This window comes from Lepisma saccharinum, chromosome 25 (assembly GCF_977018435.1).
Source record: "Lepisma saccharinum chromosome 25, izLepSacc3.1, whole genome shotgun sequence".
Lineage (NCBI taxonomy): Eukaryota > Metazoa > Arthropoda > Insecta > Zygentoma > Lepismatidae > Lepisma > Lepisma saccharinum.
The window spans coordinates 54,574,321-54,600,939 of record NC_139253.1 but is presented as its reverse complement, the minus strand read 5'-3'; the positions used below and the strand labels follow the sequence as shown (position 1 = coordinate 54,600,939).

At 37.5% G+C, this 26,619-nt stretch overlaps 1 protein-coding gene across 2 annotated transcripts in view; it reads right to left on the bottom strand.

Moving 5' to 3' along the window:
- Positions 1–14,060: 14,060 nt before the first annotated feature.
- sdt (MAGUK p55 family member stardust) overlaps positions 14,061–26,619 on the bottom strand; it is a 225,424-nt gene continuing 212,865 nt past the window's right edge. For both annotated transcript variants that reach the window (XM_083111502.1, XM_083111501.1), the window contains exons 13-14: positions 22,012–22,193; positions 14,061–16,323 (exon numbers count right to left, since the gene is read on the bottom strand). In XM_083111502.1, the coding sequence (XP_082967628.1) occupies positions 22,017–22,193 (177 nt within the window). In that variant the 3' untranslated portion in view covers positions 14,061–16,323; positions 22,012–22,016. The remainder of the gene's footprint in view (positions 16,324–22,011; positions 22,194–26,619) is intronic.

Sequence of the window (26,619 nt, the reverse complement as noted above, 5' to 3'; positions counted from 1 at the left end):
TCAATATTGGATATTTATTATATTTGATGATTCACCACATGTGAAACATATGGAATGCTCCAGTGAAATGCTAGTATGCGGCTCAAAAAATGTAATGTATATTTTTAACAACTTCATAAGATACTGCTTTACTTATGAAAAATAACATTGAATACACTAGCGAATACAATTTGAGAAGTGATTACTGGATGAATATTCTACATAAAATTATTACTTTTTTATGTCCAAGTTCATTCGTTAATGTTTCTTCAGAGTAATCGGTCAGCTGATGTCACGGTTTACAAGGTTGCCAAATTGAAGGCTCTGCCTCCCTCGGATTAAAGATGGCCATGGCATGGGACATGATGCTAATGAAGAGTGGTACAGTATCAAAAATATAATTTGGTTTGCTTAGCTACCCATTTTCTGTTAGGCTCAAAACTTTTCAGTCACCCCACATACCTTCCTTTTGTGTGTCAGTTGCCTTCCTTTCTCCTTTGCTGCGATTGTGGCACCCAAGTGTTCAAATTCCTCTCCTAAAGTGAACAGAGAGTTCTTGGTGGCAGAAAACAAAGCTTGTGTTGTCTCCAGCTCTCCTCTTAGTGAGTGGAAGCATTCAAGTGATGACGGTCAAGGTCTTCCAGGAGATCACAAGAGTACCAATTCTCGCACAAGATAAGTGTCTAAGAATCAATGACTAGATGCCTTCAAGTTCTCAAAAATCATATTTTCCAGTAAATTAGTAAAAAGTAGGTCTTTAAAACCACTAAATTTTTAACACGTTAACTGCCATAAGAGTTGTATTTAACTCATGCTAGTTTTAAGCAGTGGGCTTTGTGAAGCGTATTTGACTCACACGTCTCTCTACCAAGGGGAATTGAAAATATGTTGAAAACATGGAAAGAATACTTTGAAAGTAAATTTGAAAAGGAAGACAGTAACAGCAGATGGGAGGATTGGAAAACATAATAGACAAAAAACAGGAAGAAGTAGAAGAAGAATACAAGAAGAGGATGGGAATGAGATAGGAGAGCTAGTAAAGGAAATTGAAATAGAAGTATATGAAGCGGTGAAAAGAGTAAGAAATGGAAAGGCAGCAGGAATAGATGAAATAGCTCCAGAATATATAAAATATGGAGGAAATACACTCTTCGAGACAATGACTAAGCTGTCAGAAGATCTGGAGAGAAGAGAAATTTCCAGTAGAATGGGAAAATAACATTATTATACCACTGTATAAGAAAGTAGACTCAACCAACTGTGAGAACTATCGTGCAATATGTCTGTCCACCGTGGCAGTTAGAGTGTAGTCAAGAATACTGGAAGTAAGGCTGGGAAAAGAGATAGAAAAGGATATGGAAGAAGAACAGGCTGCTTTTCGTTCTGGGAGACACACACAAGATCACGTATATTCCATCCGAACAATATGTGATAAATACTTAGAAAAAGGAAAAAAGATGAACTTAGCATTTTTAGATGTAAAGGCTGCTTTTGACACTGTACACAAGAAATATGGACAATATTAGAGAAAACAAAAATCCCAGGAAAACTCATTCAACTAATAAAATCAACATATAAAAGAGTAGAAGGAATAGTAAGATTGGATGGAAAGATGTCACACATTTAAGATGGGAGAAAGGAGTGAAACAGGGAGATAGCTCGAGCCCGCTACTCTTTATAGTATTTATGGATGAAGTTCTAAAGATATGCAAAAGAAGAACAGCAAGAACAAAAGTGGGTAATTGGAATATGAGGCCGATACACTGCCAAGCATTAGTATATGCAGATGACATAATACTAATAGCAGATACAGAGAACTAGCTACAGGAGGCAGTTACAGAATGGGCAGAAGTGCTAAAGGCTAAAAAACACAAATAAGAGCAAAGTGATGCAAATAGGAAGAACGGAAGAGGTAATAGAAAAAATACAGATAATATGCGATGGAATAGAACTGGAGCAGACAGAAAGATACAAGTACCTGGGAACAATCATAACCCAGACAGGAAGAATAGAAGAGGAAGCGATGAATAGAGTAAGGAAATCTAACAATGCATACTACCAACTAAACAGACCATTTTTGGAAAAAGGGAAATCGACACCAAAACTAAACTACAAGTAAGACTTTAAGCTTTCCTGGCGACGAATGACGAAAAGATTCTCTCAGGCTATCGACCGGGCTAGTTGTGGAAATGATTCCAAGCTTTCGAGAGCAAATGTCACTCTCATCTTCAAGGCAGAAGTGCAGTTCTGAGCGTCAACCCGTTGTATATACGTTCGTGCAGGGGGGATCCCAGTGAAGATGGCGGACCAATCAGCTGGCATGTCTGCTGCGTGCGCGCTTCTGGTTAACTAATGCTAACCAAGCTGAGTCCAGTTCGAGCCCCGTGTCGCGATTAACATTATCATTTTCTTCATGAACGGCTATTGCTTCCTTGATGATGCAGTCCCAGTAGTTTGAAGTTTGATTTCTGTGTTGCTGAAATCTGGTCTATGTCCCGACTTTTCAGGATGGAAATACTTGATGTAGCTTTGTTGTTCTTTACAGCGCTGTTCTATTGCCCTAGCCGTCTGCCCAATGTATGCTTTCCCGCATTTGCAGATAATACAGTAGACTCCTGGTGTTTTGAGTTCTAACTCGTCCTTGGGGTTGCGTAGTAGGCTTCTGATCTTCGGAGGTGGTTTGTGAATTACATGTATTTATAACAGTTCTTGTTGGATTCCATTTAATTGAAGAAGCCTAATAAAGCAACATGTCATGTACTATATCTTTAAATACCAGGTGTTTCAAAAATAATTGAGGCTTTTCAAAATTTTATTGCAAGTAAACCATTGAACTTACATTAATAAAACCAGTCCAGGATCAATGATAAACTCAAAAATAGTTCGAGTGTGTGTGTTTTGTTCAGCAGTAGCTTGCAATGCTCTCTCTCCCAAGATTACTGGACCTTACACCATGGGACTTCTTTTTGTGGGGTTTCATTCATGGCCGTATTTAGAGGGGGGGTTTCTAGGGTTCAAACCCCCCCCCCCCAAATTCTCACACGTTGGACTAATGAAGTTCAGAAACCAAAATCTGTAACTCATTTTCAAAAATTTATTCGAAGATTTAAAGAAATACAACAAGGAGACAATGTTGAAACGATCTGTCTAGAATTTTCATACATTTGGAATTCTGAAAGTTGAGTGAAACAGTATTTTTTTCACATGACCCCTCCAATTTCATTTGTGCTGTCCTCCTTCCAGTATTATTCCTGGCTGGGTCAGACTGAAAATTACCTTATGATTGTTGCAAAATTCCTTTCCAACTTTTAAATCCCCTATCCAATAAAGTTGAAAATCCCCCTTGATAGGAGTTGAAACCTCGGATCCCCAGTTTTGTAGTGTGTTATGTTTGCGATTGCGATTACAATACATGCACCAGGCGGTTTTTAAAAAGAATAACTAGTTACATAGTTTTCAAAATTCCAAAAATTAAGTTTTAAGGTCAAACAACAAAAACTTTGACTAAAATGTCCATCTAACTTTTAAAGCTTTTTCTTGAAGTTGTTTAAAATTTAATAACAAAGTATAATAATTGTGCATTTCAGTACACACTGTATGCTGTATGAAACGTAAAAAAAAATTTAAAAAACTTTTGCTGGACTGAATAATAGGGGGGATCGAAAAAAGCAAATTTTTTATGATGCTTTTGGGGTAGAGCGGAAAAGTTGCCTCTATACATAAGTAACTTCTGTTCAAAATTTCACCACCCTAGGATAATGTCTTCTGTTCTGGCAAGGGACGTGAAATTTCAAAAATTTAGTAAAATCGGCAATTTTTTTTTTTTGAATTTCACAGCACTTTGCGGTAGTGTGCAAAAGTTGCACCTATGTAAGGTTAATTACAGTGCAAAATTTGGCGCCCCATGGACAATATGTTCTGTTCTGGCAAGGAGCCTGAAATTACCCAAAAATCGACAAATACACTGTTTTTTCATTATACTTTTAGATATAAATATGATTTATTAACAATTATGTTAGCAGCAGATTTTCCAGATTATCATTAACCACTAATTAATGATTATTAATTATTAATCTTTTTTTTGTTACAGGTCGTGAACTGAGCTAGCAGTGAGCAACAAAATATGGCAAAATCTCCAAGCTCCAAGCACGTGCTGAAAGGAAGACAAAAAAATTCCTTCGTAGTTCTAAATCTACTGCGTCCTGCTCATCGCAGCCTGATGGTGATGAGCTCTCATCAACATCAACGTTATTAGAAGATGATGAGGCAATGGATGAGGATAAGGAACCTGAACCTGATGACTACGACTACAATCCCGGACCGTCGACTTCATCCTCTTCGCAAATGCGAAAGAAACTTTCAAATACCGCCTTAATAAGCCAAAGATTTGGGGTATCGCTTCAAGCCACGGTTGCCATAGCTTCTAGCGTTCTGCACGACGTAGGCCTAGTCTCTGAATCGGATACATCTTTAGTGATTGATAAGAACAAAATTGCTAGAGAAAGGTATCGAACCATGCAACAGCTTAAAAGTGAGAGTTCGGACATTGACAATGATCATTTAACAGGTCTTTACTTCGATGGCCGACGTGACAAAACATTGTCAACAGAAAAGGAGGATGATAAATACTACCAAAGAACAATTGTAGAGGAACACTATTCCTTGGTGAAACAACCAGGATCTAGCTACGTTGGTCATGTTACACCAGCTTCAGGATCAAGTCTGGCCATTGCTGAAAGTATTTACGACTATATCACAGCAGAAGTGCCCAGAGGTTTAAACCATATTCTTGTTCTAGGGTGTGATGGAACGATCGTAAATACTGGAGTTCACAATGGGGTACTGCGTCGTCTTGAACTGAAGATCGGGAGAGCTGTGCAATGGGCTGTTTGCCAACTACATTTCAACGAATTGCCTCTGTGCCACTTGTTCGAGTCCCTCGATGGTCCCACCTCCGGACCCAATTCCTACACTGGTTGCATTGGAAAATCTTTGAAGGCGTGTGAGCTGCTTCCAGTGGTAACATTTGAGCCAGTTAACTGCACCTTGCCATCAGATGATATATCCACTTTGAGTAAGGACCAGAAGTATCTGAGGGATATTGCTCTCGCCGTTAGTTCAGGCATGTGTCCTCCAGGTCTTGCTAAGCGCGATCCAGGTCCCCTAAACATGTCCCGCTGGTTGACAACAGCCAACAGGATATTAAGACTGTATGTTTCCACCACGGAACCATCAGACAACTTACGTACCATAGTAGAGTTCGTTATCAGGGTGTATGTGCCATCTTGGTTCCGCATCAAAATCCATCATTCAATTAAGGATGGAGCTCGGCATCTTTACCATTTCATTCAGTCATCCAGATACTTGGATCAAGTTAACCGCAACGTCATCGACCCAGTGATTTCTCGGAATGCTTACTTCGCATCTCCAGAAAACATTCTGCTCGCGATGCTGACTGATAAGGGAACACATATCAGAGCCCTTGGCATTCGAAGAGTCATAAAAGCACGAGAATCTTGTGAGACGGTTGGACACGTTGGGATTAGAAAGTTCGATATTCCAAAAATAAACTTCGAAGCAAACGACTATATCGAACTAATTGACTGGTCGTCCAGCAAAGTAACTCCACCACCAATACTCAATGATGTGACTACAGAAGATTTGAAAAGTATGCTGAAAGAACCAATACCAATTGACTGGACTTTTACAAAGTTCCCATGCCACACACAAGCTGTGGAAAGAACAGTAAAATTGGTTACGGAGGCCTCAAAGAAAGTGTGTGGTCATAAAAAACGGGATGGATTTATTCGCTGCACTCTGAAATCGAGAAAGGCCATGCCTGAATTTAGGTGCAAGAGACAGTACAAAACCTAAAGACACATATTTTACATTATTATTACCTACAAAACACACATTTTTCATACTTTTAATTTTGAATACTTATTTCTTAATTCTTATATCTAATAGTATGCGAGTGTATGACAATTCTGGTTTATGTTTAATAAATGTTAGTTAAATAATGAAAAAACAGTGTATTTGTCGATTTTTGGGTAATTTCAGGCTCCTTGCCAGAACAGAACATATTGTCCGTGGGGCGCCAAATTTTGCACTGTAATTAACCATACATAGGTGCAACTTTTGCACACTACCGCAAAGTGCTGTGAAATTTGAAAAAAATTTCAAAAAAAAAAAAAAAAAAATTGCCGATTTTACTAATTTTTTGAAATTTCACGTCCCTTGCCAGAACAGAAGACATTATCCTAGGGTGGTGAAATTTTGAACAGAAGTTACTTATGTATAGAGGCAACTTTTCCGCTCTACCCCAAAAGCATCATAAAAAATTTGCTTTTTTCGATACCCCCTACTGAATAAGTCTCCTCAAGGAAAAAACAACAGCAATAATAATAAATTATATTATTATTATTTTGGAATTAAATTGGTATATAATTATGATATTTTAATTATTATATAATTAGTCATTATTTCTATTATTCACATTTCTGGCGACGCCCATGAGAACAATTATGAATGAACTCCCCCCCCCGAAAATTTTTCCTGCCTACGGCCATAGTTTCATCAAAGAGAGGGTATTTATCAGGGTTTCGGAGCGGAGTGCGGAGCGTACTAAAGGAGCGCTCCGGAGCGACTTCGAAGCGTCATTTCTACTCCGCTCCTCGCTCCAGAGCGGAGCGTGGTACGACAGCACTCCGATCCGGAGCGGAGTGGTTCGATTTCTTGAGAGACACGCTCCGCTCCGGAGCGGAGTGGTTCGACTTTTCGAGTCGCACGCTCCGATCCGGAGCGGAGCGTGATATAACAGCACTCCGCTCCGGAGCGGAGTGGTTCAGCTTTTTGAGACGTACGCTCCGATCCGGAGCGGAGCGTGATACAGCAGTACTCCGCTCCGGAGCGGAGTGGTTTAGATTTTTTAGACGCACGCTCCGATCCGGAGCGGAGCGTGGTGGTTTTGACAGCACGCTCCGATCCGGTTAGGAGTTGTTTTTTTACACGAATGCTGTAATGCAACTATGAATAATGGAATGTGCGCATTAAAGCCGACTTCCGTGACGGAGTGGTTATAGTGGAACCACATGGAAAAGAGCCTGCAGTCCTGTTTCCACGTACTCTAGTTGTTGGTCTGCATGATCGCCCCCGCTTAGAGGGGAGGGACAGAGTGGATCATGCTTCCTTATGGCCCTAGTCGAACGGGTGAAGGGGGAGGTGCGCGGGGACTTTTGGCCGAAGCATTTTTGTTTGTGTTCGCTCTACAGCACAGCACCCTATGACGTCAGGGATCCGTGGGGTGGTTCAAAACCCGGCATGGGCTTGTACAGGGTCAACGAAGTTAGTAATAAGTTTGTTTTATACACTTGTATGTTGAATTGTATCTTCTACAAATATGCTGTATAAAGAAACAAACTGCCAGAGTACTAAGTGAGGCGAGTGTACAATCTTTGTGTGTATCGTTAATCAATTTAATCATAACATCAATCATCTCCATCTTCGCGATTAGCCAAAAGTGACAAAGAAGAGAAGCAAAATGAACTAAATCAATCAATCAATCATGCACATTAAACATTGGTAAAACAATACAAGAATGTTGTTTTGGCTCAAGAGAGAGAGAGAGAGAGAGAGAGAGAGCGCGAGAGCTATAGTACGTAAATTGTTCATTTGATATAAGTTGAAATATGAAGTACGTAAATAGTATTTCTGTATTGAGATGAACTATTTTGTATTGTGACTCCTAGATATAAGAGTTTGACTGTTATGTGTTGAATGGGTTACGAATAATTTCAAGCAATCAGTTTTTCTGCTTTGCGGATTTGTCCGACCCACCTCTCCCATACAACAGACAGCTTCGTTTTGTACCGCATTCCGTGTTCCTTGCAGGTGACTCAGTGCAATCGGCTAGCGCTTTGGTCTTGTGCCCGTTTCAAGAGGGGAGGAGGGTGTTTGTGTGTGCTTTCGGGGTTGAGAACTTCGTTCGCTGCGCTGTACGTTGCGTTCGACTTATCCGTACATGGTAGAGACATCGCCTTTGCCAGACAGATCCGGTGTTGCCAGTTGTATTAGAATTATGCTACACCAATTCTGGCTAGATTGTTCTCTTTTAAAAGTATTACTTGCGCGTGTTGTTCTTCTCTTCACTTTCACAAAAAGAAGTGGATACTTTATTAGGACTTTGCCAGATTTCAGAAAACACACACACACACACATACGTAAAAGATATGAATAAAAGGTTGTTCATTTGGAAATTAATTTCCAAGTTGTATTTTTATGCTCTTGTGAATAGATGTAAAGGAAAGTGAAGTATCTTATTGTTAAACAGAATTATAAATGTATATTTTCTTAAGGATTAATTTATCACAATATACATTGCAATTATACATTCAACATACGTTGAAACAATGCCTTGTGTTATGGACATTTGGTGGATTTAAGATTCAACAATACGCTATCGAGAATAGACCTACAGTTTAAATCCTACCTAATGTGGGATTCGAGCCACTATGTCCCTCCACCGGGTATCGATCCCAGTGCCCCTTCATTACAAGGCGACGTTGTTACCACTATGTTGTCAGGATACAGCGCGCTACTTTTTTTTCAGTACACATTTATCAATTCTCTCATTATCATCGTCGCGATTAGCCAAAATTCAAAGCTAAGTAACAAAAATAAAATAAAATGCCATCAGTGAGGAAGGCATGTATTGCTCGCAGCCCTGTTTTTCAAAATGAAACCATAAAATTCAGGACATGACCCTATCCAAGTAGATAATATTACATTTTGTGTTTATCACGGTTATTAAGGTTTATACATCTTGTTTCGACTTATCTGCTGACTACACATTGTTCATTACTGAAAACTTGCTTTCAGTTTGCTGTGTACAACGTACTCAATACAAAAAATATTAATTTTATACGTATACGTTTTCTGGCTTTCTAGACTCAGAAAGTTAAATATAGCAACATTCCATTCGTCGTTTTCCAAAATTTTTGCAATTTTCTTATAACCACCATGCCTATTTCCAGGTTACTGCTTACAAACTTGAAATGTTAGATATGGCAATCAGACATTTTGTAATTTTTGCAGTAGTATTCGTATGTAACCATTAAATACCTATTTCAACTTCCTGCCTTTAAAATTGGGAAAAAGAATCGATATGACAACCCTGTATTTCATACTATTTAAATTCCCCGGTTCGGCTGTATAAAAACAGCATTCCGATTTTCGATTTTATACCTTCATAAAAGTAAACCAAATGTGTCAACTTACATTTTTGGTTAAGCCGGTTTTCAACTTTCTAGTGTCAGGATTTTTAAAAAGTTAGATATGAAAACTCTGTAGCTATTTCAAATTAAAACGTTTCCTTATTGGCCGACGGTAACATTAATAAGCATGATTCTGATTTTCAACTTCATACATTCAAAAATCGAAAAGTTAAAATTAGCAACCTGAATTTCCAATTACTTTAAACTTTTCCCTTTCCCTACATTCAAAGTATCATACATAACCAGCGTAAAAGAAATTAAGATATGGCAATCATGCACCAGCGAGTGTTTTGCATGAACACCGGCAGTGTTCTGACTGTACGTATGTGGTTGAATGTGCCTTCCCTGGTGTATTGTGTAAGGATTATTCCTTGCTTATTGGCAACACTGTAGGTGAGTGACGTAATATTTTCTGGACTGTTTCCGTGGCGTTAGCTTTAGTAATAATCAGTTTTATAACTACAATAACGGGCGATTTTCAAATGCCGTACAAATTCCACAAACAAAATTACTAATGTACTCGGAACCTTTGATCGTTAGTTTTCTGTATACACTCGTATTATCCAACGTCGGAGCGCTCCGGAGCGGAGTGGGCAAGTTCTTAGAATATCGCTCCTCGCTCCGGAGCGGAGCGTCACAAGGCATCGCTCCGCTCCAGAGCGGAGTGAACAGTTTCCTAAAATTTCGCTCCTCGCTCCGGAGCGGAGCGAGAAATTTTCCAACTTCCTCTGCTCCGATCGGGAGCGGAGCGTGTCAAGGTAGTGCTCCGATCCGGAGCGGAGTGAACCATTTTCTAAAACTTCGCTCCTCGCTCCGGAGCGGAGCGAGAAATTTTCCGATTCCCGCTGCTCCGCTCCGGAGCGGAGCGGGCTAAGACATCGCTCCGCTCCGGAGCGAAGCGAACCATTTCTTAGAATCTCGCTCCTCGCTCCGGAGCATGGGCAACAGTCGGAGCGTTGATCCGCTCCGCTCCGAAACCCTGGTATTTATCCCAATGATGCTGCATGATATTGCAGACCTAAGTGAGTGTATCATCGCAGCGATAAGACACTATCGACTGGCCCATGGTGATGCGTGTGGGACAAGAACTAGCCTATCGTGTTGATGTGTACAGTGTCACCCGTGGTGCAAACATTGAACATTTGTAGATGTAAAAAAACAAAAAAAACTGTTCGTTCTGGACTGGTTTCATTAAGTTCAATACTTTACTTGCAATAAATTTGTGTAACCCCTCAATTATTTCTGAATCATCCGGTATATAGCTACAAGGTGTTAGTAGGAAAATGTACAACTGACAAGAGAGTTAAAGATATTGAGAGAGAGGTAAGAATTGTGGATAAACTACTTACAGTTCACTACTCGAAAGTTTGTTTTCCGACTATAATTGCAAACAAAATTATGAGCAGTGGACAGTGTATGAAATGACTAATTGATTGATTGATTGATTGATTTGGTGTTTAAGTCCACTTTATGCACAGTAAGGCTAATTGGGACTGGACCTACAGTTTAAAGTGGGATCCAAACCACTTGTGCCTCCACCGGGTATCGAACCCGGGACCCCTTGATTACAAGGCGAAGACGCTACCACTGCGCCATCGGGGAGGCCCGAAATGACTAATTCATAATAGCATGGGTATCAGGAAGGGAGCATAAATGGGAGTCTCAACCAGTGCTTACAATGGTCAATAGTCGGAACGCAGAACACAAGTAAATATACACAACTACTGCTGCTGCTACTACTACTACTAAGAACCAGTAGCGCAACAGCCTGCGAGGGCCAAGGCCTACGTACAGACTGCCAGCCTCGCTCCCACCTGCTGAGGTGAGAGATTATCCAACCAGTTACGGGGTGACATGATTCGTCCAGTTGTTGTTTCCGTGACTGGGTTACGTTACTCATTCGTAGCTCCCCAATTTCCTCATGATTATGGGTGGCCACCAGTCCCATACACAGGCCGAAATCTCAGGAGAAAAGTTACTAGTAGGGCTCGAAATTTGATGACCTCAAAAATGTCAAAATATGACCCATAGAATGACCTTAACATTCTTTAAAAATGACCTAAAAAAAAATTGGCTTTGAAAATGAAAACTATTTTTTTCATAAATTACTCGACAGTAGTTGAATAATTCGATAAAACCAGTTGTTTGGTGGTTTAAACTACTGAAGCAAAGCAATAAAAGCAATTAATTGCTAATGTAGTTTTCTTTATTTTTACTTGAAGGTTACATAAATTACTCCGCAAGGTTTTTCTGTACGAGTCATTGATATTCTTTCAAAGTGGACCCTCCACTACCGTAGTGTCCCAGCATCTTAAAATACGGTATTTCGCGTACATCAGATTATATTCTTAAAAAAATATTATGACTAAAACCACAGATTAAAGCAATAATAGAGGCCACCAAGGAAACCTCAAAGTAGGCTTCACAAAAAGTATTTTAAGTTTGCTCGAGGAATAATAAATTTACCACAATAAATCATTTAATGCATTACCAAACATTTCAGTTAAAATAATATTGTTCTTTTCCATTGACAGTATTTTCGATTAACCGTAGAACGCTACCGTATGTAAAATTTGCGTATGCTTCGCATTCAATTCCCTTCCTTACCTCCCACATCGCACACACCTACCCCTCCGCCTATGGTATTCCTCGGGCATTCTGTCAGGCATGTGGCAGCACTGTGGTAAGGAGGCTGGAAGCAGTGAACGCCTTTAGTTTGTGCGTTATGTGGGACTCTGTACGTCAATAATATGTAGCGATAGTAACAGAAGAAAAATCGTGCACCTAATTTTGACGTGCATGTAGTAATAACGCCATTTGTATTCACGTAAGATTTGCATGAATTTTTCTATAATATCTCCTTTTTCTAGAATATGATCAACATCGCAGCGATCAATGAATACATTATTCACACTCGCAACTTCTACAACAATCAGGGCAACTCAGAAAAGAGCCCATTCTTAAGAATTCAGTTCATGCTTCACCTCCATGAGAACTTGACCAACATCTGGCTAATAAATCCAGGACTGTCACAGGAGTTAAGTCAATTTTGAAGGTACTGGGGAAGGAAGAGACAAGTACAGTAGCAGCCACGTCACAAGGGAATGGAAAGTATTGCAGTTTCTGCAACTACAAGAAAAGGAGGATGACAACTACGTACTGCTCCTGTGGGAAGCCAATTTGTGGAACACTACCTTAAGTATGCTTTGCGCTCAAATCCCTCCCCTACCTCCCACCTTGTACCCACTCACCCCTCTGCCTAGCAGTGCCTCAAATTGTCTGTCAGACATAAGGCAGCATTGTGGTAAGGAGGGTGCAAGCGCGGATCGTCTTGATTTCGTTTGTTATGTTGTGCACTGTACGTCAATTTTACGTAGCTGTGTAAAATGAGAAATATCTTTCACGTAATTTTGACATTTGTAAATTTGATTTGGATACTTAGATTTTGAAAACAAAAGTTTAGAAGCATGCACTATTTTCTTGTAAGACTTTAAAATTACATTACATTTCCATATTTACAGCGTTATGAATATTATTATTGTTTACTTTTCATTGTTCGAACTTCTCGCCTTCATTCTTAATGTACGAACGGGCTTGTCAAGCAAGACCTTCTCTTAAAATATTCTATGTTTACAATATAAGGAAAATAAACAAAATAATGTTCACAATGAATAGAAATTTGTTTTCATGATGTAGCGGTTGTTTTAAAAATAGATTCCTTCATGTACGTAAAATTTACGTAGCGGTAGTTACACTGTAATATTGGAACACTGTAGTGTTTTAGGGTTAATGGCGAACTTGCTAAAAGGACCATGGCAGGAAAATTAAATGTACGTATAAGTTATGCTAGCAAATGCATTTAAAGTTCATGAAACTACAATGGAGGAGAAAAAAAGCTCAAAAATGCAGGAAAATGCAATAAAAACTGCAAATATTACTAAAAAAATAAGCCAAAAAAATGCTAAATATAAATAATGTTTTCTGGTTCTAACTGAAAGGACATGGACTGATATCTGGTTTAGCATTGTTTAAGCCTCAGAAAAAAAGATAACTTGTCATAAACTTCCAAGTCCTAGTTATTATGCTTCCCCCAGGAGACTCTTAATCTCCACACGTCCCATAGCTGGAGCCCAAAGCCTGGTGCCTTAGGGGGCACAGCCACAATGCAGGATGCTGCTGCTGCTGCTACTACTGCTAACGAAAATTTTATGAGAACTAACGTTCTCATAAAAATAACAATGGTGTTTATTATTATTATTGCATGCAAAGTAATATATAAACACAAGATCTATCATGTGTGTCATTTCAGAAAATTATGTTCTCTTTTATCCTAAACGATTACCAAAATATATAATTTTTTTTCTAAATTTTCAGACCGCCCACAGATTTAATGCAAGAACTTTCTCTTTTCCTCTTCATATATTGGTTACAAGAATTAATGTAACAAAGTGTATATAGTGTATAAAATAAAATAAAATGGATGTCCAATGTGGTTATTACGAACTGAGTTCCGACACCAAACTGATTTGCCAGAGTGGAGTCCGGTGCATTCCAGCTCACAACCTCTCCCATAAAAAATGAATGTCGGTCTCAATTCTCTATTTCACACATACACTTTCACACCAGTCACAGTAATTTATGTGAATTATTATGAGGCTGGTGTACGTTGCTGCAGAAACATAATAACTTCAAATTAAAGCAATGTTCTTTTTTTGAGCATGCCTTCCCCTTCTCTTTCAATTAATATTTTTTTCCCTTTAAAAAGGTATGCTTGAATTTATTTAGCGGAAAAAAAATCAACTATTAAATCTGTACCATTTACTAATAATACACAACAGAAATATACAATTTTAGTACACAGAGAGGATCTCTTAATGGTACACTTGTATTTTATATAAACAGTGACTATGTACATAGTTCAAAATACATGATTCTTGTACAAGCTTCATTACTATTCTTGAGCAGGATTTATTTCATGAAGACACCCTTGTATTAATTAATAACAACAATATATCTGTGAAAGCTATTAATAAAAATAACTGTACACAATTTCTAATATACTTTGTAAAACAATGTCAGAGCTTTGAAAGCTTGGTCTGTACTGCACGACAGTTCTTGGGGTAAGGTTCTATTCTTTCATTTGAATCTTCTTTGAACTGAATCTTCACACACACGCACACACACACACACAGTGACTTCTATTCAAATGATAGAATTAATAAAATTGAAATGTGAAATAGTCAACAAAAACTATTGCTGTCCTATAAATTCACTAGTCATATATAACGTTCAGAAACTGCCACGAAAAAGATGGTATTAAAAGTTATTAATGTTCTACCTAATGCAAAGCTGGGCATTGCTTTGTACCTAGAATGGAATTTTTAAAACTGACACAAAATAACAGTTTGCATGATACAGAACTGATATTCATTTTTTTCTATTTCCCAAAAATTATTTTATAAAAATTTTTCATATTGTTTCTCATGGTAATGGAAACTAGACATTGTTATATCAAAAGAAATGTAAAAAGTTATTTTCTTTGTATAATGTTTTGACCTCATCAGCATACCAGTAAAAAACACCTTCATGCAGTCATCTTGATCCTTACAAATTACTATATTGCACGTTTAATACTCTTTCTAATGGCTTGCAACACACAGCAAAAAGAGTTCTCACTTTTTAAATAAAAGTTATTATTTTCTACACAAATTAACACTCTGTTTTGACTTGTAAATATGAACTTATATCGTGTAATAAATTTCCAAAATCTAATACAATAATTCATGATCAATTTTTTTAATTTAAAAAATATAAGGAGAATAATGTTTTATAATGCAAAATAAAATATGAATGCATACAGTAGTAAAATCAGGTTTTCAAAACCTAATGAATATTTTTGTACCATTTTGATAACTATTCCACTTAATTGATGTTTCAGAAGTTGATTGGAGGAAAACCCAATGCATATTGCAATGGGGAAAATATAAAAATGTGTCACTACTTGTACCTGTAACAATATAACTGTATACAAAAAGAAACCATGTGATGAAGGTAGAAATAATCTACCTGGAATTGTTATATTAAAATAAAATAGTAAAAAACACACAGCTTTCACATTAGGAGTCAGATTTGAAACACATTAACAATGACTTCTACACAATGCTTGATGTTACTGGTTTGTAAGAAATGGCTAATTTTGATTACAACAGACATATTTTCTTTCTTTAATTCATCCATTGTCTTTGAATTATGGTGTTTGTGTTTGGATGTCAAAACAAAGATAAAAATTTACATATCTCGGCACCGATGTACATTACATCTTATGAAAAGCATGGTAACTGTGCTTTCCCTGTTTCGTTTTATGCTCTCTGCACATATTTTGATTGGTAAAGATAGTGTGATGATATGTAAAACTCGCAAAGGTACTTTTGTACATTTTTTTATAGTTCAATTATGGATTTTTAGATGGAACCAATTTCTATCCTTCACAAAGTCTTCACAGAAGGTTTTCTCCTTAAAGAAAAATCATTTATAAAAATGAAAGGAAGACGCATGTACTCTACAAGCATTACCAGATGGCACACTTTAAAAGCTTTTTCAAGTACCTCTCTCTCTCTCTCTCTCTCTCAAAATGTAACAAAAGGTCAACATGAAAGTTTATTTATGATTCAATAATAAGTGTAAGATTGTAATAACATTTACTAAACATGAACAAAAATATTAAAGTCACTTTATGTTCACAAGCCCCATTTGCATAATTTTGTCACTGAAGTCCACCGAAGTTGCACACTCAAAAAAATCCTCTGCGTGTTGGATGAACGTGGCCAGCATGAGAGGGAGATGGAAGAAGATTCTTGATGTCTTGATGTATGCACACTCACTCCAATATGCATTCTTTTGGTTCAAAATTCCATGTCCAACAAAATTTAGAATTGTTTTTCTTACGGAAGTGAAGAACCGAACCTAGTTCGCACGCAAAAAAATCTTTATGTAACAAAAATTTACATATTTGCTTTTCACAGCTGCTGTCTCTAGATAATGTGATGGCAAAACTCCGCTTCACTTCTTGTATCTGGGGATAAAAAGGCACATCTTAGGTAAGTTAAGTCATGTGATTTGCAGCAAATCTAAACAATAGGGGGGAAAATCTCCCCTGTGCATTGCCCGATGCCATGAAGGTGCATAGGAGTGTAGAGGTAGAGCCACAACACATTCTCAATTTCTGCTATACTGGGAGTGATACGATCAGCACCATGCTCTGGTTGCCTGAGGTACTAATTGATTAGAGGCTAGGTGATCTCATAGCTCCAATAGAGGTAGGTATATTCTTGCAAAAACTAACACCTGAAATCTCCCACCCTGAGAATCGAAGCCATATCTTCTGCATGGAAGTCTGGATATTCAAAGTACTCTCAATAGTGAACAAAATGTATAACTTGCACACCAATACACAGAGCAACTGAAACAGGTTTCATTTTGGGGATAAGCACAAAACTTTTTGAATGCTTCAAAGCAATTCAACATGCACTCTATTTGTTGCACATGCAGTAACCAATCAGTATTCAAGTTCTTGCCATGTGTTCTTCCAAACATTTTGCAAATCCACAAAGTCCATTTTTATGTATGTATGTCACTGTTGAACTTAAAACACCAAGTATATGAGTATTGGGTAATAGATTACCAAATCTCACCTGATCATGATGGAACAACAAGCAGGAAAATACTATCCAAGAGGTAAGTGCCAAAGTTGATAATGGAATGCAACAAAATAAAGGATATCAATGCAAAAATAAAACTTGAATTGATGGAAATTTCACGATAAGAAACTGGTTATTGCAACTGCCACAAACTGAGAACATATTGAACTTTTTGAAATGTGTTAAAATTTTATGTATGTGCAGAATGCATATTGTCCAGGTCACAAAGCCTTTAATTTTAACTTGCTAGTTATTATATCACAATACACTGGAAATTTTATGCAGAACCAAGATTCAAAAATTTAAAAAATGGGGGAAACAAAATTTGAGATTCTACTGTAAAATAGATTTTAACTGCAAATTAACATGCAACCCTGCAAATTTCATTGAAATGAATCTGTTCACTTAAGTTATAAAATGGGATCTGAATCAAGTATGCCTCTTGAGCAGTAGTTCTCAACTTTTTTCAGTCCGGCACCCACCTTGAAGGATATTACACTTCATGGGACCCATAACCATGGGTGCCGGCAGAATTACTTTTGCACACAGTTCATAATCAAATTTTTTTGCTAACATAGAGTTCTTTAAGAAGCTCTCTTTTATGTTTGCTTAAACAAATAACACGTACTTCATTCTAAACAAGTAAATATGTAATTTGAAAGACAAATTTACCCAAGTCTAACTAACATCTAACTAAACACACATGCTGAAATTGAATTTATTTATTTATTTATATATATATATTTATTTATTTATTTATTTTTCCAGGACTGAACTCGTGTGATGTTGGGGCTGCCTTTCAGCAAAGCTGGGGTAGGGGTTCAATGGTGGTTAAATCAAGTCATAAATATGAGTGCGTGTCAAGTCTATTTCTCTACTTGCTTTTGACTTGAATCAGAGATGAAAATCTCTTTTCACACAAATATGAGGTGGAGAACAGCATGAGCAACATTAATGCCTCATCCGAATGACAGTCAGAAATATCAAGCAACACCTTAAGACAACATGCATTGCTAGTCTCATTGCTGCAACCAAAACAAAAATGACAGATACCCGATTCCCTTAACTTAAACATCTGAGATATGCCAGTAAAGAGCAATTGTAGAAAGCGAATAACAGAAATGTAGAGTTTAGATTATGTACATAACGGGTTGAATTTAAATTATTAAAATGATATATCATCGTAATTTAAATGTAATAGATTTTTAAAACACAGTAAATAAATTTTTAGCTCGACTTCATGACCCACCTAATGCCATCTCGGGACCCAGCAGTGGGTCGTGCCCCACAGTTTGAGAAACAATGCTCTAGTGGGATTGCACCCGAGTTCCAGTGATAAAGAATCCATAAAAAAAGAGCACGTAATCACTTCTGTTTACTGGGACATTTGTGCACAAAAAAAGTGGTGAATAGCTGGAAAACAGCTTGAGAATATACTGCATCCTCATAAGTATTGCATGTTGGCTCCGATGTAGTTGGTGCATACACTGTAGTGTTAGCAAAAATGGCGGCAGTGGCACAGCAATGTATAATCAAATTCCTTGTGAAAGAGAAGGCTAATCCAGCTGCAATTTTGAAAATATAGCAAGCACAGTATGGAAAACAAATGATGTCACAGGCAAAATGTACGAATGTTGTCAACAGTTTGGCGAAGAACGATAGTTGGTAACGAATGAACTTCATAGAGCTATTTGTCCAATTTGGACATATAAGGTGTTACTTATGTGACTTTTTTGGAGAAAATATCAGAATTAATGTCTAGTATTACTGCACATCAATGAAGGTTGCCTAACATAATGCCATTTGCAAGACCAGGAATATTGTCTGAAAATGTCATTTTTGGGAGGTTTTGTTCCATGTCCTTAATAGTCCAGACTTAGCCCTCAGTGATTCTCAGATTTATTTGAGCTCCTTGAAGAGCACATGAGAGGAAAAACATTGAAAATACTCCTCCCTCTGTCCCATAATTATTGTCCGGTACACTTTTGTTTGTTGTCCCATAATACTTGTCCGATATTCAAACTGTGACATTGGTGTATCCAGAAGAAGAAAATGAAACACGGGAATGAGTCATACAACGTTATTACTCAAGGATCAGTACAAATTGGCCGATCAAGTATCCAAAAGAACATAAATAAAAAGTTACCGTTTTGGCATACCGGACTATAATTATGGGACAGAGGGAGTAAATAATAAACACTAACAAAAAAAAAAAAAAAAAAAAAGGTCCTGCAGTGGCTATGGCAGCAGTTAACTTCCTTCTATGACAGAGTTCAGGGAACTGCCACAATGATGGCAGCAGTGCCTGGATGACCAGGAGGAATACTTTGAAAAACTGGCCTAGTTTGGTGCTTGTAGGACTAATTTTTTATCTAGAAATAAAAGTCCCAGCCAACCTTGAACTACCCTATAGATCCATCAAGACATTTGAAACCCTGGCGTCGATGCAATGGCGCTAGTGTTGCTAGCCTAAGTTACGGAGAAGCCTGTACTTTGCATATTTTCTGAGGTTTCAGAAAGCTTGGTGGATCTACGAGGGTGGTTCAGCATGCTCCGCCCCTGACCCATTTCCATTGATAGTAGAGACCTGTAATTTTATATGTAACATTGTTCATTCTTTAGACTAATATCCACAAAGTTTCAAGAATTTACAACAATTTCTCTCTTTGTTACACGTTGATGATCAGTAAGAAATGTAGCCACATGTGATACAATGGAAAAATCTGAGGTCCGAGCAGTGATAAAATATTTACTCAAGAAAAATCTAACACCGCAAGACATCCATGCAGATATGGTGGGAACTCTTGGAGACTCTAGCAACTCATATGATCCAGTGAAGAGATGGTGCCGTGAATTTAAATGTGGTCGGCAGACCTGTGAAGATGAGCATGGTGGTGGCTCATCTGCAACGGTGACCACAGCAGAAATGATTACAAAAGTGCATGACATGATTTTGGCAGACCGGCGAGTGACTGTCCGCCATATAGCACACATATGTGGCATCTCAACTGGCAGTGTGCATTCAATTTTTCATCATCATTTGTTAATGGAAAAAATCTCTGCACATTGGGTCCTGAGAATGCTGACGGTCAACCAAAAGAGGACACGTCGTGTGACAAGTCAGAACCTGTTGCGGACAATAAAGGCTGACAAGCCAAAGTTTCTGAAGAGATTTGTTACAATCGATGAAACATGGGTTCACCACTTCGATCCCGAAAGTAAACGCCAAAGCATGCAATGGAAACACCCCCAAAGAAATTCAAGGTTCAACCATCAAAGGGCAGAGTGATGGCATCTGTGTTCTGGGATGCAGAAGGAATCCTTTTGATAGATTATCTCCAACAGGGAAAGACAATCACAGGTGTTTATTTTGCAACCCTAATTGAAGAATTACGTACTGCCATCAAGGAGAAATGCCGCGGAATGTTTGCCCGTGGTGTGTTCCATTGTGACAATGCTCCCGCCCACACCTCCCAAGTTGCGGTGGCTGCAATTCATGCAGCAGGGTTTGAAATTGTCCCTCATGCCCCTTTTCTCCAGATCTGGCCCCCAGTGACTTCCACCTGTTCCCGAACATGAAGAAACACCTTTGTGGAAAACATTTTGCCAGTGATTCCAAGGTTATGGATGTTGTGAATGCTTGGTTGCAGGACCAACCAAAAGAATTTTTTTCTGCTGATATTGAAGCACTGGAAGGCCGATTGGAAAAGTGTGTTAATGTTGCAGGGGACTATGTTGAAAAGTGACAGTGATTTGGTTTTCCTACGAGGGTTCCTTCTATGTCAGGGGCGGAGCATGCTGAACCACCCTCGTATAGTAAGATCAGCCTAAGCTCCATCCATATTTTAATTGATACTAGGGTGACCATACATCCCGTTCTGATTGGGACAGTCCCGTTACTATTTGTCCTGTTTCACAAAAGTCTAGGAGTTAGCTAGATTTCAGACATTTCATGCTTAAAAAAATGTTGATGGAATTTTTAAACTAGTGTCATGGATACACCGTGGCAAAATGGCTCTACTGTTTGAATCACGTCAGGATCAAAATGTTCCATTCTCGTCGAGAATGCTCGAAAAGACAGTTCTAATGCTTTGTGTGTGTTCCGATATTTGTAGAGCAATGATTAGGCTTGGCCAAGAAGCGCACGTGTAATTCCACGTGTACACGTGTAGTGAGTACTAGTTTCTCAGTATTTGTATACTACTGCGTCTCTCTTTTCCCAATTATGAAAATAATTTAAATTCCTGCATCTTGACAAACTGAAAAGAAAATCTTACATTGTGCGTCAAGATATGTGGGGAATTTTATGAACGGTTGGTGAAGAATAAAGTTGTTCTCAAGAAGATTGGTTCTTCTGATAAATACTTCCTCAACTTCAGAATAGGACTAACGTCGAAAGTTGATCAGAAGGGACCAAAAACACTATGTAAGTCACACCGAGATTATAATAATTAATACCTTTTGACAACAGCAAATCATATTTCACTTATTGTTTATGATGTATCATTTATGTGACCCATACATTAATAACAATAATTTTATAATTATCTCTAACAGATTTTTCAGAAAGGATGGGGGGGGGGGCTGACATTATTTGGATGTTTGGGTCAAAATATAATGGCCACCCTAATTGATACACAAATTTATGTATAAACCTCCATTTCAAAACACACAATCCCCTTACTCTATAAGCAACTTACAATTAGTGCTGAGCTGATAGCAGTGGTATCCCTATCAGTTGAAATTTAATAGCCTACACCTGCTTGATACTTTCTGGAGTCTGGAAATTAGCAAAATGTATAATTTGCATTATTTTTGCAACACCACTGTAGAGAGAAATGAATTTTCTGATTACTTATGTGAAATTATGAATATTTTAAATCAACAGTGACTGATTGATATGGTACAGTTCTAATGGAAAACTTAACATTTATAAATACTCTGAACAACTGTTTTGAAGTGTTACAATTTTCAAGCATCTGTTCAAAGTGGTGTCAGCTCAACCTCTCTTACAATTTTTCCCCTACACATACACAAGTAAAAATGACATTTTTTAAACTTACCACAACTATTTAATCCATGCCACTGGAACCCACTGAGGTTCTCGCTCCAATATGTTGATATCATTAAGTAGTTGTTGGTACGCTCTTTCTGTATCGTTGTTGATGATAATCATATCAAAGTAGTGGCCATATTTATCTTCCATCTCTCTCGCCTTTTCTATTATATCCTTGAGCTCTTCTTCCTGCATTAAAAAAATATTCTGATTAGGAAAAGCACTCATGTTACTTGCTCATGTGTACAAAATGTATAACTTTTAAAAAAAAAAAAAAAAGGCCGCCGGTCATAGTAGTGCATGTAGAAGAGCTCCTGGAAAAATCGTTAACTAAAAGGTAAAAGACTGTAAAGAAGCTGTTCGTAAGTGCCCAGACATTGCGAAAGCTACAAGACAACTGTATTTGCTCGGAAAATAGGTAAAGTAAGTGAAAAGTCACAAAATGCCGGTTTGTTGTGAGTGCGACAGAACTAAACGAGAGATAGAAAGACTGTATCTCGAGCTCTCATCCAAGAATGAAATCATTAAGGTTCTTGAAGCGGACAAACTAGAACTATTGAACAAGAAAAGAGGACTAAATGTTGTGAAAAACTCAAACATGTGGTCGGAGGTTGTAAATCGCAACGTAAATAAGAAATCTGTGATAAATTCAAGTTCCAACACAAATGGACAAAATCAAAATGCACGATACAAATTTATACACCATAATCGATTCGAGGTGCTAAACAGTGAAGAAGTTAGCCCCATGGCAACAAGGCTTGACTGCTCAACTGGGAGAAATGCGGGAAATTGTGCGAATAGTGACAGTAAAAAGAGGGTTATTAATAAGACAAAAAATCGCCCATACATGAAGAACCAAGACGATAACGCTGTAAAAAACAAAGGGCGCAAAGGGAAGATTTTGATCTTGGGGGATAGCCATAGTCGGGGCATTGCGACGAGAGTAACAGAGAGACATGCGGACTATGACGTAACTGGATTTACCAAACCCGGGGCACCATTAAGTGAGGTAGTTAATTCAGTGGCTTTCAAGTGCAAGGACTATGGAAGCGACGACTTCGTCATCGTAATGGGTGGATCTAATGATGTAGCAAGGAACGATACAAAATCAGCAATTGTAGCCCTCAAAACTTGCCTTGAAACAGTAAAAAACACAAACGTTATTGTTAGTACCATCCCACTACGATACGACCTAATGCAATCATCATGTGTAAATGTGGAAGTAAACAAGGCAAACTCCAAATTTTCCAAAGTTTGCAAAGTTTTCCCAAAAGTGCAAATGTTAAGTGCAAATGAAATCGGAAGAGATGGTCATACCACCCACGGCCAACACTTAAACAGAAGAGGGAAAGATTTGCTGTGTGACGAACTCTCCCTATTGGTAAACAGTACACCTCCCCCCCAAAACGGAAAAAATGCCATAGTTCTTCCGGCTCCAAATCCTACTGAGAAGAATAAGAATTTACCCTTGGCACAACCCTTACTTCAAGATATCACAGAAGTAAATCAGGAAATAGTAAATAGTGGTAACCACATCAAGCAAAATGCTAAAAACAATCAAGATGATAGTGAATCAAAGGAAAGTTTGACTAGTGAAAGTGCAAATAGAAGTATTGAAGATACCCGTCGGAAATCTACAAGGGAAAGGAAAGTACCGTTAATGCATGACAGTAATTTTTTATGGGGAATGTAATTGGATCAGTGGGCTATATGGATACTATGGTAAGTTATAGGAAGTCAGAAACCTTAAATAATTCTCACCAAAACCTTCAAGTTGTAAATTCAAATGTAGATAAGAAAATAATGCGTACGAGGAATCTTAAGAGAAACTGTAATTCGGCAAGAAATGGTAGAGGATCAATATCTCTGAATATATTCCATCAAAACATCCAAGGACTAAACACCGAAAAGAAACTAATGGTAGAAACACTCCTAGCTGATAAGTTAGCAGATAAAAACATTATCTGTTTCACTGAGCATTGGCTGAAACATGATGAAATATGTTGTGTAAATTTTCCAAACTTCATTTTAACTTCAAACTTTTCAAGAAGTAAATTCAGGAGAGGTGGTGCATGCATATATAGTAAAATTGATATCGCAGTAGAGGAATGCAAAAAGTTTGCTCACCTCAACATTGAAAAACATTTTGAATCATGCATTATCGAATTACCAGAACTAAAATATATAATCATATGTGTATACAGAACGCCAGATAGTGATTTGAATATATTTGTCAGTAACATGGAAGTTATTCTAAATCACTTTCAACAGTCCAACAAAAAGGTAGCAGTGATAGGTGATCTAAATGTTGATTTTCTAAAAAAGAATGTAAATCATGAATTAAACATGCTTCTTAACATGTTCAACCTAGAAGCAATGGTTAAAGTACCTACCAGAGTAACAAAAAATACAAAAAGTGCTCTGGACCAAATTCTATTGAACACACTAGTCGACCAATGCACAGTAGAGGTTTTTGACACTGGATTTTCAGATCACTTTGCACAGTCTTTCTCACTTTCAACACCATTTTCACAAAGCAATAGCAATGTTAAACAAATAAATGATTATACCACCAAAAGAGTTTTTAATGATGAAAATACAACTTACTTCAATCACTTACTCAGCAATGAAGATTGGAAACATATATATGAGTGTAGCACAGTAAATGATGCTTTCGACAAATTTCATTGCATATTTTCTTACTATTTTGATGTAGCCTTCCCAAAGAAGGAAGTTAAAGGGGTAACACAGAAAGAGAAACCTTGGATCACAAAAGGAATAAAGATAGCTAGTGATAGAATGAGATTCCTAAACAGGGCTAGGAAAAGCACAGCTGTAACAATTGATTTTGAAGAATACTTCAAGAAATACAAGTCAACATATAAACGTGTGTTACAAGCTGCAAAGAAAGGGCATAATGGGAAACTAATTTCAGACTCTTCAAATAAATCCAAAGCAATGTGGAGCATAATAAAAAAAGAACTGCAGGGAAATTGCAAAAAACTAGAAAACATCACACTTTATCAAAATGACACAAATGTAAGTGATCCTTTGGTAGTGGCAAACTTTTTTAATAAATACCTAATCAATGTAAATAAGGATAAAGTCAAAACCAATCAAAACTCTGGTAAGGTTAAAATGAATACACATAGTGCATCAATGTTTCTACGCCCAGTCTCTGTTGAGGAACTGACAGACATCATCTTAAAAATGAAGAGCAAATGGTCAACTGGCTTGGATGAAATTCCATCCTCAATTATAAAGAAATGTCACACCCATATCCTACACCCACTATGTTATCTAGTGAACCTATCCTTTGTTACTGGTGTGTTCCCAGATAAACTAAAACAAGCAAAAATCAAACCTGTGCATTAAAAAGGGGATAAGCGTAGTGTAGATAATTACAGGCCCATAGCTCTGCTTTCACCCTTCTCAAAAATCATGGAAATTGCAATGAATATACAAATTACAACTTTCTTAAATAAAAACAACATAATATCTAAATCACAACATGGTTTCCGTAAAGGCAAATCAACAACTACAGCAATATTTGAATACGTCGAACATGTCAGACAACTCCTGGACAATAGGGAACAGTGTGTAGGTCTTTTTCTTGATTTATCAAAAGCTTTCGACACAGTATCGCATGACCAACTTCTGAAAAAATTAAATCACTATGGAATAAGGGGTATAGTAAACACCTGGTTTAGATCTTACCTGCAAAATCGCAGTCAAGCTGTAGAGATCTTACATGTAGAAGGGACAAATACCAATGCATCTTCCCATATCTCTAGGCTAGAAGAAGTGACATGTGGTGTTCCGCAAGGCTCTATTCTAGGGCCAGTACTATTTACCATATACATAAATGACCTGCCTTCAAACTTACCCTCAGTTAAAACTACCTTATATGCAGATGACACGAGCATTGTGATAACTGGCAAAAATGAACAAATTCTAAATTCAAATATAAAAAACACCTCAAACGAACTCTGCAAATGGTTTCCCACAAATAAGTTGACGATAAATAAAAACAAAACTTTAGCAATAAAATTCCATCATTCAAGAAATAAGAACAATGAAGAACCAGTAATAAAAATAGAAAATGAACACGTCAAATATACAAATTCCATAAAATTCCTGGGTATTTGGATACAGGAAAATCTCAACTGGGACATACATATAGAGCACCTAGCAGGGAAATTAAGCAAAACCATATATGGTATACGAACCCTAAGAACCATAATAAATAGGGAGACAATAAGAATAACATATTTCAGTCTTTTCCAGTCACAACTAACATATGGAATTGTATTTTGGGGGAATGCTAGAAACAGTGCAAAAATTTTTATTTTGCAGAAGAGAGTAGTACGAATTATGGCAGGAAAGAGAATAAATGAACCATGTAGGAAAATTTTCAGGGATCTTGGCATTCTACCATTACCTTGCCTATATATATTACATTTACTGTGCTATGTAAAACAAGATATGTCTAGTTTCTCCAAACGTATCAAGGAAGTACAAAAATACAACACAAGAAAAAATCACAATCTGGTTATACAAACTCATAATACCACTCTCCTTGAAAAAGGTCCTAAATTCGTGGGTATCCACCTGT